The sequence below is a fragment of the Magallana gigas genome, chromosome 7, assembly GCF_963853765.1.
Source record: "Magallana gigas chromosome 7, xbMagGiga1.1, whole genome shotgun sequence".
In the NCBI taxonomy this organism is placed as follows: Eukaryota; Metazoa; Mollusca; class Bivalvia; order Ostreida; family Ostreidae; genus Magallana; species Magallana gigas.
Window position 1 is genome coordinate 43716846 of NC_088859.1, and position 12915 is coordinate 43729760.

General features: G+C 34.2%; 1 protein-coding gene and 1 long non-coding RNA gene across 2 annotated transcripts; one reads left to right on the top strand and one right to left on the bottom strand.

Moving 5' to 3' along the window:
- Positions 1-4594: 4594 nt before the first annotated feature.
- On the bottom strand, positions 4595-11020 carry LOC105346802 (carbonic anhydrase). Its single transcript, XM_011455522.4, has 7 exons — positions 10829-11020; positions 8110-8301; positions 7676-7821; positions 7475-7567; positions 7152-7218; positions 6807-6976; positions 4595-6670 (listed from the first exon to the last, which is right to left on the bottom strand). Exons 1-7 carry the CDS (start codon positions 10890-10892, stop codon positions 6476-6478), a joined length of 927 nt encoding a protein of 308 aa, XP_011453824.2. The 5' UTR covers positions 10893-11020; the 3' UTR covers positions 4595-6475.
- On the top strand, positions 6032-9566 carry LOC117684881 (uncharacterized). Its single transcript, XR_004598600.2, has 2 exons — positions 6032-6165; positions 8137-9566. It is a non-coding gene; the product is annotated as an uncharacterized lncRNA (long non-coding RNA).
- Positions 11021-12915: the final 1895 nt, after the last annotated feature.

Here is a 12915-nt window from a genome sequence, read left to right on the forward strand (position 1 = left end):
CGGTGACTCCCTACTGTGTACTTCCTACACGTTACATTCAGTACAGATGCTTGATCCACCTCTAAATGTATCGCGGGAATATAAAACGCGAGATCACTGTGACGTCATACTTAACTTTTTGCGCTCGACAGTTTTCGTAAATTGTCGGACAAATTCGGGGAAGGAAATGACGTCATAGGTACAGTTTTTTACGTAAGCATATGTGTTGTTTACTTTAATGTTTTTAAAAGGATTTTTTATTGTTAAATGAAAATGATGTATGCGATTTACAGGTAAGAATTTTCCTTAGAAACGCTTCCTGTTCCGCCAAGTTGCTATGCACCGCAAAGGATCACTGGGATAGTAGAACGTTTTCACGCGGGTCCACAAAATTTTCTTTGAACAATGTGCAGATTTCAACTCGAATTTCCTCCGTTCGTACACGTTGTCTATGGAGCTCGCTACGCGAGCGGCGCTTCGCGCCGCCTCGCTGCGCTCGCTATTAATTAATATTGATATTTTGCAGTCTCTGGATTTTTGACAACGGTGATCATAGTAGTTTGTTTATTATGGATTCTGATTTCATGCTATAATTCGTTTTAAAATTGTTGAATACCATGATTACAGAGTCAAAGTATGTTTGAAATTGTTAAAAAAAAATAAAATTACAATGTTCCTACAACCGTCAAATAATTTGATATAGTCTGTCCCAAGATATTTATACCACATATTTGGACGATTTTTAATAAAAATACAATACCTGTGAAAGAAGTGCAATTGAAATCAATGAAAGGGAAAATTTCCAAGATATCGTCAATGACACATCGTTTTCACTCGAAACAGAAACAAAAACCTATTTTTACGGAGATTTTTACACTTTTTTCTTCATTCAGAAGTTACTGATTTGGAATACCTCGCAAAATTTTTCAACGTTATCCTCTACGTACATTCATCTCCTTTGCTATGAAAAATCCCCGTAGACTTTTTATTTTCAGCCGTGTATTGAAATCTGACTAGCTAGAGGGGGCCCTTTGGATTTTTTTTTACACTTTTGAATAAACATCGTTTAAACCCAGAGGTATTCATGAATATAGAACTATTTAAGAAAATGTGTGGCAAAAATATTTTGGGACAGACTTTTATATCAATGGCATGACCAAGATAGGATTAACAATCCGATTAAGGATTTTAAAAAAAAATTTGGCACAATATATGAAATGTATGAAAATTTTCACACTTGATTTGTTTAAACCCAAAGTAATAATTAATGACTCTTCTTGTTATTTCCCTTTGCATGTTTACCATCAAATGCGTCATCATATTTTTTGTCATAAAGATTTGTTAGTCACATTTTGTTTTGCCTTTGACAAGAAGGACGCTCTGGCATTGAATAAAACGCGTCACGTAAACGCTGTCTACGTAACGTTTGGATGACAATCCATGACAAACTATCAGATGAACAGAACGCTTTTTTAATGATTTTTTTTTGCAATAAATACTTGTAAGAAAAAAAAAACGATTTTGGTCCTCCACCAAACAAAACACTTTTTTTAATGAATGTCCAAACAAAACACTACATTTGTTACTGGCTGTCCATGTCGTTTGGTTATTTAAGGCTCTTCTCCACCTGCTGGTCAATAGATCGATGCTCTACCCATTGCGCTATTAATTAAAGATATACATGTACATGCAGTTTATACAGGCGGATAAATCCGCGGTGACGTCCGTGAAAAAAAACCATACTCGTATAGTATTTATCTATTTAGTTGTCCATTTCAATTTTTAGACTGTTATGGATGGTAATATTAAAAAGACAATCAAGTTTATTTAAGAAATAAACAACAATTTAAAAAGTTCACCTGGATATGAAGTTGGTTGGTGACGTGATCAAATCCTGTGAAGCCCGAATTGCTTCTCGGTAGATTTGATCACGTACCAACCAACTTCATATCCCGGTGAACTTTTTAACATTGCTGTTTATTACTTATATTTACGTTTGAAAAAAACAAATCGTCCAGAACTGTTAAAATTATTACCAAGATTTTAAGTTTACAATAAGACAAGCGATAAGCGCGTGCTGTGATCATTGTGACGTCATGAAAAAGTTCATACAGATATTGAACGTTTTCGTTATTCTATAGGTTCAGATATAAGGAAACATATTTGCAAATGTAAATATTTTAATTTAATCCTCTGAAACAAGTCTTTTTAAAATAATTAATCACTAGGGTTATGTTAAAAACAAACAATCCAACCAGTCTATTGAAATTTAAAGTCTTCTTTGGTTTTCGATAACATTGAATTCATCCACAATCTTGGCAGGGAGCGGGGGAGGGGTCACACGGGTAGTTATATACAGTCTCACTCGACGTCTGTACACTGTGTTTTTAACAGCGAATGAATTTTGCATAATACATGGATCAACAGAATGTGCAAGTTTAGTGTCTCCCGAGACAGAAACTATTTCCCGAGACGAAGCCGAGGGAAATACATGTAGTTGCTGTCGAGATGGACAATTAGCTTACTATTGTCCGAATTGTCAGTAAATAGTATTTTATTATACCTAAGAAATTTTTATTTGTTGGCGATGCTGATTTTCTTGAAGTGACAATTCACCATGGGCAGAGACTGCCAGATAGCACGAAGGCTATTTCACAGTTAGATAGAATAGCATGTTTATTTAATTTGCATATTCATTGTTCTTTCCCACTGTAAGCCCATACGGAGGAACTGCAATTATTTTTCTATAATCGCAATTGCTGTGTCTGTATACTATGACGTCATAAAGGTGTGACGTCATATACTTTTCCATGACGTTATAGATTTATATTTACATTCTACTGTGTTTTTCCATTAAATTCCGTGATGTTTAAATGCCTCTAAATGCAACAAGTAGTCAAAGGTCAAATTGACGAGTTTTATTATGACGTCACAAACGTTGAACGCTGTAAACTGCAACGTCACAAGCGAAAATCAAAGTTCACGCTTGTGGCTGTTACTGTGGCTCTTCCATTAATGTTAACTTACCCTTAGGATAAGATCGGAATTTTAATGTATAATTCACATTTGCAGACAAGGCAAGAAGTTAAAAAATGTAAATATAAGCATTAAATCATGATTTTTTGAAGTATACACTCTCATAACTGCCGCGGTGTGTGCATACAAATTTTCATAACGCGCTAACGCGCGTTACTCAATTTGTATGCACACACCGCGGCAGTTATGAGAGTGTATACTTCAAAAAATCATGATTCAATGCTATAATAAACCACTATACGATACGTAACATCATGTGTTTTTCTCCATAAAATTGATGTATTTAATTAAAACATGCCTTATAATAACATTTTAAAGGAATTATTGTTATAACATATCATTGATACTGTTAACAAATCTATGTGAATTAAAAAGATACATTACAGTCTGAATGTTTATATTTGATGCAATAGCTAAATGACAAGGTCTAGGCTAATACAGGGTATATGCAAGTGGTAAAATGCAAATATAAGTAATAAACAACGATTATTTAGTGAACATTGCGTTATTATCGCGCATCATGGAATATGCCAGCAGAGCAGTTGCTATTCATAACGCCATGTTCACTAAATAACGTTGTTTATTTCTTAAATTTGTCTTTATTTTGCAAAGTGAAAATACACACAGGTATAGCAATAATAAATATGGAATGTCGTTTAAGTTTGGAAATGGGTCCACTAAAGGTCTCGAGAGTTGTTGGGAGAAAATATAACCCGTGTTATGTGTTATACCCGTACATGTGTGCTCTCAAAGAAACAGCATGTTCTCAAAGAAAAAGTATCCATTGTTTAATCAACTGCGTAAATAATTAATTTTTGTAATATGAAATAATAGATATATAGAAGCAATTTTGTCAGTCTAATTGACAGATTATAGTGGTGCACCAACATCTTTCTATTCACCTTTCTCAATTCTTGGAGATTTCTACTATTTTTTTTTGTCCTTTGTTTCTAATTTAGGTAAGGTTACGTTTAGAGAGGAACCAAGGAATCGCTCAAGACCTAAATTTAGACAGCTGTCACGTGATGTCAGCGGGGAAGTGTTCGATATTCCAGAGGAGCATCAAGTCATCTTCGCTTATGAGACATTGCATGGGAAGAGTACGCTGATAGGCGCTATATGCTACAAAACCGCGGACTCTCGTTTGACCGAACCGGACTCGACGTTTGATTCGGATTATTACCACGTCATAGCTTTTCTGTTTGTGAAAGGAGATTTTCAGTGTCAGGGCGTCGGGAGACAACTTTTGGACAGAGCTGTGTTGTCCATGTTGTCAGTGACCAGAAGACCAATTCGTGTACAGAGCGCCGAAAGGGCCGTCGCTTTCTTTGAGAAAATGGGTTTCGTCCAAGTAGGGCAACCTTTTGAAAGCATGTGTGGACCTCGATTGTTTAAGTTTCTTTTTAACATGGAAAAAATTGTGAAATAAATTTTCTAGAAACCTAAGAATTTTGGCCTGTATTGTTTAGAGGACACAGCAAATTTGTTTCACTTATAGAAGATTCTGATGCATTAGGTTTAGGCCAATGTTCATGACCTTAACTGGAAGAACACTTTTTCGTGCAATGATAAACACATATTAATTATAAATATAAATTTTATTGCAATAATTGAACGGTTATTGAATAACAACAAATACATGTTTTGAATGAAAATAAAACCCATTCACCTGAATCACCTTTTACAAATAGACTACATCTAACTAGTATTTGTCAATGCTAGCTACAACGTATATACATGATTGTGTAAAACATTTTGCGACTTTTAAGGTAGCTCCATACTCGTAAAATTCTCTGAGGAAAGTTGAAAAACCGAACTGATTTCGACTTAATAGACTTAAATGTCATCAATTGTTAGAAAAAATATACATGTCATCACACTTTTTGAGATGCCAGATAAACATAAACTAAAGCATATTTTAGCATTAGAAAATTGTATTTTTTTCTGTTAAAAGTAAAATCTTGTAGGCAGAAATTTGTTTTTCTTGTTTAATTTTAATGTCAACTTTATCAGAAAACTAAAATTACAAAAATATTTTAAAATTAATCGTTGGAATAAGAAAAACTATAGCATTTAGACATACAACTGAAAGAAAAGTCAGAAAAAGAGTTATTTCCCCTTTGCATAGATAAAATATATAAAAATTTTGAAATTTAGTATAAAATTAAGTACGAAAATATCTTGAACCTACCAATATTTCTAATTACATCCATGTGATTATATTCACATAAAATAAATAAAACTATCTTGCACAATTTTTAAAGAATTCAAAGTTTTACAAAAAAGTGTGACGTCACAGAACACTGTTTTCTTCAAATTTTATATATGATATTTTGGCCTTAAACTATCATGAAGTGAATAAAACCCTAACTATTTTAGCTTTAAAATTTGATTTTCCCTCATATCTTATATGAAGCTCTTCTTCTCAAGGAGATTAACATGGTCTAAAAAATGGCCACGACCATCCAGCTATCTTAATGCTATAGCGACTATATAACTAGACTATACAACGTACATGTTTCTAGCTAATCCAAGACTCACACACAAACGCTAACACTGGTCTCTGAAGTCTCTGATGTTTGGTGTTACTGGGTGTTAGTTAGCTGCACAATAATGTAGCCCTCTCCGATTTTTTATATCTCATGTTTACTGGAGAGGGCTACAATTCCATAGGATCTCCGTAATGGTGCAAAATTAATTTTTTAATTCAGATTGAACAAACTAACCGTATATAAATCAAAACCAGATAAAACACATCAGCATGTTTACCAGTCGTCTTTTTCAGCAGCCATGACAGTTCTCGCGTGATTTTATGGGATTTATGCTTGGAGTTTTGATTGGCTTGATAACGTGAATGTCAGTGTAAATAATCGATCTTACCTCGTTCTATCACTAAAACATCATTTAAGGAAATGGTATATAATGGAAAATTCATATTTACCGCGTTAATTATGTTTAAAATAGGGGAATTCCTACATTCAGTTCAAGATCCTCATTGGCTGTCCCAAAATAAAACCGGTCAAGGTCAGTAAACATGGCAGACAAATTCAACTTGCGTTGTTGACATATACGAAAATAACCGATATATGGACTATATCTGATATTTTTGGATTAATTTATGCCATAGACATCTACAATGTTTGAGTTCAGGTAAGAAATGCAGATGTTATTGTCATTTATATACGATTTGAGACTAAATCGTTGCGGGAGTGAATGAGATCCTATGGAGTTGTAGCCCTCTCCCCCCCCCCCACCCCCCCCAAAAAAAAATCGGGAGAGGGCTACATTATTGCAGCTAGGTTTTAGTGTGAGAAGCCCAGGATTAGCCCTATAGGCGGTGATCATCTATCGTCGGTACTAACTATCACTTATCTATCACGGGTGATATATCTATCACGGGGCTACATTAGTGTCATTCTGCAGTAGATATAATTATATTATACACAATATTGAACTGTTTTTATATAAACACGCGATGTAAACACAGAAGAACGAGGAACAGGGCGGAGCTGAACACAGGAGTAGGGGAGGAGTTTGCCTTCACATCGAAACTAATGTAGACCTTTCTCCCATTCAGGGGCTGAGGGGGCCGCCAGTTGTCCACCATCTGCATCGTTTTAGATGAGTCGAAGTATACACTTCTCAGCTTTTGTAACTGGAAGAAAAAATATTTTAATGCATGAAACAAATTACAACTCGATTATCCTAATGACATCATATGTCTGTATGATTATCCTAATAACACCATATGTCTATGCGATTATCCTAATGACATCACAGTCTTTGCGTACCTGTTCTTCGGACATGTACAGGAGGTCTCTGAACACGGTCCATTTGACGGTCTCCAAGCAGGTGGGTGTGGTCAGGCTGCCCATGTACCTGTAGTAGTCGGTTAGCTGCATGGGGAGCACGTGGCGGAGTTTGAAGGGGTTAGCTGTCGTGTTGATGCTGTACTGAGAAACTGAAACGTACGATGCATTGTATTATTATATTCAAAGGAAACCGATTCAAAAGTTCCTCCAATTTTCATTTTGGGTTTTCATATGCTTTAAGTTTATGCTCTTTTTTTAAAAAAAATAGATGTGAAAGATCATTTGTGAAAATTATTGACGACATTTTCAAATGCTGAAAAATACCCCCAGGTTGGACATTTGTTAAGGCATCTACAACTGGTCCGAAATTGCAGTTATGAATTGGACCAACCTGCAAATTGAAATAAGTATTAATGTAAATAACATAGCGTGACACAGTATAACGAGCTCTACAGGTGGTCACAAATGTATCAGATCGATATTCCTGTGAAAGTACTATATGTATAGGCCTATACATACTTGCACCAAAAATATGCACAAAAATTGCATTTGAAGTCAAATTTACGTGACAACCTCTGCCTTTATAATTAACGTGAACGGCACAATGGACTCTAAAATTTATTTATTATACGCAGAAATTCACTCACCTCGATGAAAAATCCCAATACTGCGAGCCCATCTACTTTGTCTACCGCCTCCGTTAGGCTTGGGTACTTTGTGTTGTAGTGGACAATATGAAGCTGAAAGAAAAAAATGATAGAGTGTTGTACTTTAATTGATTACTTTAATTAACGTGCGCGTAAAATGAACTTTACAGTTCTGAGAAATGAAATCTGGTGGTACCGTACCTCTGCAGGGTAGGACTTGCCGTTGTAGGTATGTTCCGACCCCTTGGTGTTGTCACTGCCCCAGTGGAAATGGAACTGGGCCGCTTTGAATGTTTGACCTAAATCTCCCCCTGATATCGAAGCGTCATTTGTAAATCCGACTTGAACTAAAATTGACGTAATATGAGGTTATAATATTTCAGAAGTAAGAAATTTTTAAAACATATAGCTGCTTAATTAAGCATATATATATACAGTAGCATTTCAAAAAGGAAATATTAACCAAATATATCGTAACATCAGTTCAGCATATTTTCATTTGATGTATATTTTTTAAAACTCATTTGATATTTCATTAAAAGTAGTTAAAGAAAATGTTGTTCAAAGCAAAAGACCTCGTAGTGATGTTATGAAATTTTTATCTTTGATAGTTTTTAAATGCATGAGACTAATACTTGTATGTCCATTGTTGTGAACCACAGGGTCTGTCACCACCACCTCATAGCCAGAAAACTGGAACGGTTTCAGATTTTTACTGTACTCCATTTCTACCATGGGAGGCAGATTGATGGGGGACTGGCTGGTCCCACTGCACTGAGATCCCGTCATCTTGCTCCATGAGGCCTGATCAGTATAGTTCCATTTGTCTGCAAAATAAGAGTTATCGCTCTTTTAATACTTTCGAGTTATCGCTTTTTCGATATTAAGATACTCTCTCTCATTGGTATCTTATGTTAAAAAAGAACATCATTGCCAGTCAATTATTTTTTAAACTTAAAGGTCAATGTCAATGTCTGCCTTTGTATGCTTTTTATATGCAACGAGATTCACACCAATTTAAGAGACATGCTTTTTGGAATAATTCGGCAAATTTCGTTTCATTCTGGTTCCTGTATATCGCCCACAGGCACTTGTTTCTGAGAAAAAAACTTACCCTATAGAATAATACTAACACATTATTATACTATAGGGTTAATTTTTTTCTCAGAAACAAGTGCCTGTGATATCGCCTATGTTACTGAAAAACTGAGCTCGAAACAAGTTTTCCTTTTGAAGGAATGATCGGCATGTGATATCAGTTGTCAGCATTGTATTTTTCTATGTTACGCCGATAGTTTAACATGCATTGTTTCAACAGGATAAATCGTGTAATTTTGTTGCTTTCCAATAGAGTAAGGAACAAAATTCTTTACGTTTAGTTGGCGAAGTGTACTTCCAAACGAAAGTCTTAAGTATGTAAAGAAAATCAAAAATGATTTAAATTATTCTGGAACTGTATAAATGTTTAAATTTCAAATACCCCCCCTCTCTCTCTCTCTCTCTCTCTCTCTCTCTCTCTCTCTCTCTCTCTCTCTCTCTCTCTCTCTCTCTCTCTCATTTCAACGATTTCTTCCCTTTACACCACACCCTAGAATTTGATGACCTGATAAGTATAAGAATGTCAGAGAAAAAAAATCCACAACGCATCAATGAACAATTTTATTAACAATAACGATAAGAATAAAGCTAATCCAAACTAATCTTCAAAAATAACAAAAGTTAACCTTGTGAGTTGGATTTTGCTGATATTCCCTTTTAAAACAAACGTAAGATCTAGATATTTATTTTCGCATAGAGTAGAACTTAATTCAACAGAGGATGAAGGGTCTGTACTTGAGTGGATTTTGGGGAGAACTGCTTGGTCATGGAGGACCCCCACGTTTCGGACAACTGACCAGAGAAGAACAAAATGAAAGAAAGAAAAAAAAGATCGTCATAACGTTTTGTATTCAGGCTAATCCGGGTTAGATCACTGATCCGTAAATTTTTAGTTTAGATGCATCGAACATGTGGGTTTTAAATATGTGAACATGTGGTGGTTAGGTTTTTTATGTTCTAATTTAATTGAGCAAATAAAGAAAAACTAACATTGTATGCTTTTTAGTTTGTAACACCAAAAAAATTTCAAATAACTCCTTACAAATGAAAGTATGGTTTAATATTCCGAAGTCAATTATTATTTTGAACTTGAGTCAAAACCTTTATCATATTTTGATCTGACATTGAAAGAAAATGTTTGACTGTTTTGTAATTCTTCTACATTATTTGTATTTAGTTAAAATCACAAAATATGTTTGGTGATCTAGCATAAACATATTTTTATTACATAAATTCAATAAAGATCTTCGATCAAAAGACTGTTGACGTCAAGATCATTAAATTAAATGCTTGCGCATTATAGCTTTAGATGTAGTTGAAGTTGGTTTACCTAAATTCCATGTCAATTGAATGATTATCGAGTAGATAATTTTCAAAATGGCCAATGCATTTTATTCAATTGAGTTTTCATAAAAGACGCGTTGACGCATATTTATAAATAAATGCATTAATAAGAATTTCTATCCTCAATTTTACACCGCTTTCTCTTCACATCTCAGTATTTTGTAGGTTTGAGTGCGCGGCACTTTAAAAAGTTGTTGTTCATCAGTCCAGGACCTGGGCGTTGTTGAAACAGTGCGAAAAGACCAGTATTTGAGGTCAGTGTAAGACCAGTTCTGGACAATACACAAAAGACTGCCGTGACTAATCTTATCCCACCATCGCGATCTTAAATCGTTCCACTAATAAGTACATGTCTCATAAAAAAAAACACCCGCTAAATCTTCTTCGTTAATTATTGTTTACAATAGGGTCTATAATCTTTTTATTCTTTCAAAATGGAAGGTCATTTGTTTAAAACAATATTAATGTTGTTGAAGATGTGTACTATATACTTTGTCCTACAATCTTTTAATCTTAAAAATATAAAAAACGCACAGTTTTTTAAGTTGCTGATCTTAGATATTTTATTAACTATTTCTTTTTTATTCAATAAATCTTAGGCGCAAAAAGTTGACAAATTCTATATTCAATATTTTTTTTCTCAATACGGTTTGGGTGAAAAAAAAAATACAGAGGATGTCAATAATATCCTGTTTAACTTGTAAACAGCTGATAAAGCAAAATTCAACGGTAAATGAATTTTTTTTTTTAAAAATCGACCAGAAATGTAAAAAGTCCGAAAATGAACCTGATTGAAATTTTCGTCAAAATACATATAACGAGCATATATGAAGATATCTGTGTATAAATTTTTTAAAACTGATATTTAAATTTTTCACAAATGATTGAAACTTCTGAAATATAATGTCTTACCTGCTGCTGCCTCAATTGACAAAAAACTCTCCAAGATTACGAAAACTGCTAGTAAATATTTCATTTTTGGGGGAGATGATCCAAAAGCAGAATAAAATCAAGTAGTATATCAGCTGATATAAACAATTCAATGGGAATGTGTATTGAGATTAATAACAGGGTAAGCAAGGGTATTTAGGGTTAAAAAATGTCCCAGTCATGCGTGCATGTATGACTCTAAAGGTCAAAGGTCTAGAGTTTTTAAAACACAAACAGAAATAATAAGCTGTTGCCATTTCTGGAATGGAAGCCTGTTTGGGATATAATTGAAAGTTTTTTTCGTGGCTAATAATTAATCCCAGGAAGGTTAATCGGGAGACTTCAGCTTTTGAAAGTTGGTGCCAATGCTTATCAGATATATCTGAAGGTAAAAAAAAATCTAAGAGAAACAAATATCAAAAAGCAATAAACTTTTCCCAAAAATCTTCAAAACTCCAATCTGGGGGTTTTGGGTGGGTGGGGGTGTTTAGCGAGGAGCGATAACTACCTACAAGTAACACTTCAATTTTTTTGATAAATTTCGTTATCTCTATTATTAGTTTATTTTTATCTGCATCTAAAATGTGTTGGGTGGTGGCTCCTCCTTTTTTATTGTGGTGATTTAAGAAAAATGTTTGTAGCGAGAAAGAGTGCGGGGAATGGGACAGACTCTCCTCCCACCACCCCCTCCCTTCGATGCTACATACATTGTGTTTGCAACCAAAGTTTACCGCCTCGTCTTTCTATTTTATTTGCATTATCTACCTATAAAGTCGAGGACGTGTTTTTTTTGGTAAGATTTTTCAATTGAAATTCACTGCTTTTCTGCAAAATAGAATTCAAGTGCATCGCAACGTTCCATCATCCAGGAACAGATAGAAGAATGCTGTTCGAATAAGCGGCATCAACTATTCAGTTTAAACTGCTTATATCACCTATTCCAATAAGTGAAACTGTTTATCCGAATCGGCGATATCATGGATTCGATTGTAAATTGTAGTATCACCTATTCAAATAATATAATATAATAATCGAATAGTTGATTCTAATGTCACATTTTTAACTATTTTTGTGTCTTATCTTGCCATCACCGTTTCCCTTTGGTGTCACGATGAGAGGTTACAGCTATTGGATCGCCTGTTTTTAACGATATTTACATTTCCCAGTGTCTTTGCCTGTGATAACACTACGTATTTTGTACAAATGACGCCAAATTGAGGCGCCAGCGGGGTTTGCTTACTTGTATTTAGATATTTAATCGTACGATAGTTTAAAATAATATAGATATACGTAATATGGAATCATTCTTTCAATATTATGAGGTGATAATTTCGGTCGGGGCGTGATCAAATCTATCATAAAGCCCTTCATAATACTCAAAGAATGATTCCTTATTCCTTATATAAATGCCGAAATAATATTGTATACGACCGGATGAATGGAAAGTTAAGCCAGTTCAACAGATTTTGCTGTCAAATTCAGCGATTAATATATTCCATCCATTTTATGAATTAGTATCACTATTAATGTCATTATTACTGAAAAACAGCCCAGGAGACAATGTTGCGTGTAAAAACTAAATGTTTGAAATAACAACATTTGCTTCAGCGGCAGCCATATTTGATTCAAGGTTATTATTTAAAAGAAGCAGTGAGAAATGCAAATGAGAGATATCACATATTAGAATAGGTGATATCACCTATTATAACAAATATTCGATTTGGCGATGAAGTGATATCTGTGACGCGCTCTTTCCGTATTTATTGTTAATTTAGTAATATCATCAGTGATCTATTTGAATAGGTGATATCACCAATCCAAAAAAGGAAAGGTGATATCACCTCTTCAAAATATGTAATGTTACTTATTCGAAAAAAGTGATTTTTCTTTATTTGAATAAATAATCACCTTTTTGAATAAGTAATACTTAGTATCACCTATTCAGTTTAAATTAGTGATATATCACCTATTTGAAAAGGAAATATTGCTAAATGACAAAAATACCAAAAGGGCGCTTCATAAACTTATACCAATGTTCTTGATAAGAAATGTTGATTACATCGGTGAGT

Bases quoted from the DNA above. Each gene is read 5' to 3' on its own strand.
- LOC105346802 (XM_011455522.4), bottom strand. From the start codon at position 10,892: ATGAAATATTTACTAGCAGTTTTCGTAATCTTGGAGAGTTTTTTGTCA. The intron at 7,822-8,109 runs GTATTAGTCTCA...CGTCAATTTTAG, and splicing joins TCACAACAATGGACATACAA to TTCAAGTCGGATTTACAAAT. The intron at 7,219-7,474 runs GTGAGTGAATTT...TTCAATTTGCAG, and splicing joins TATTGGGATTTTTCATCGAG to GTTGGTCCAATTCATAACTG.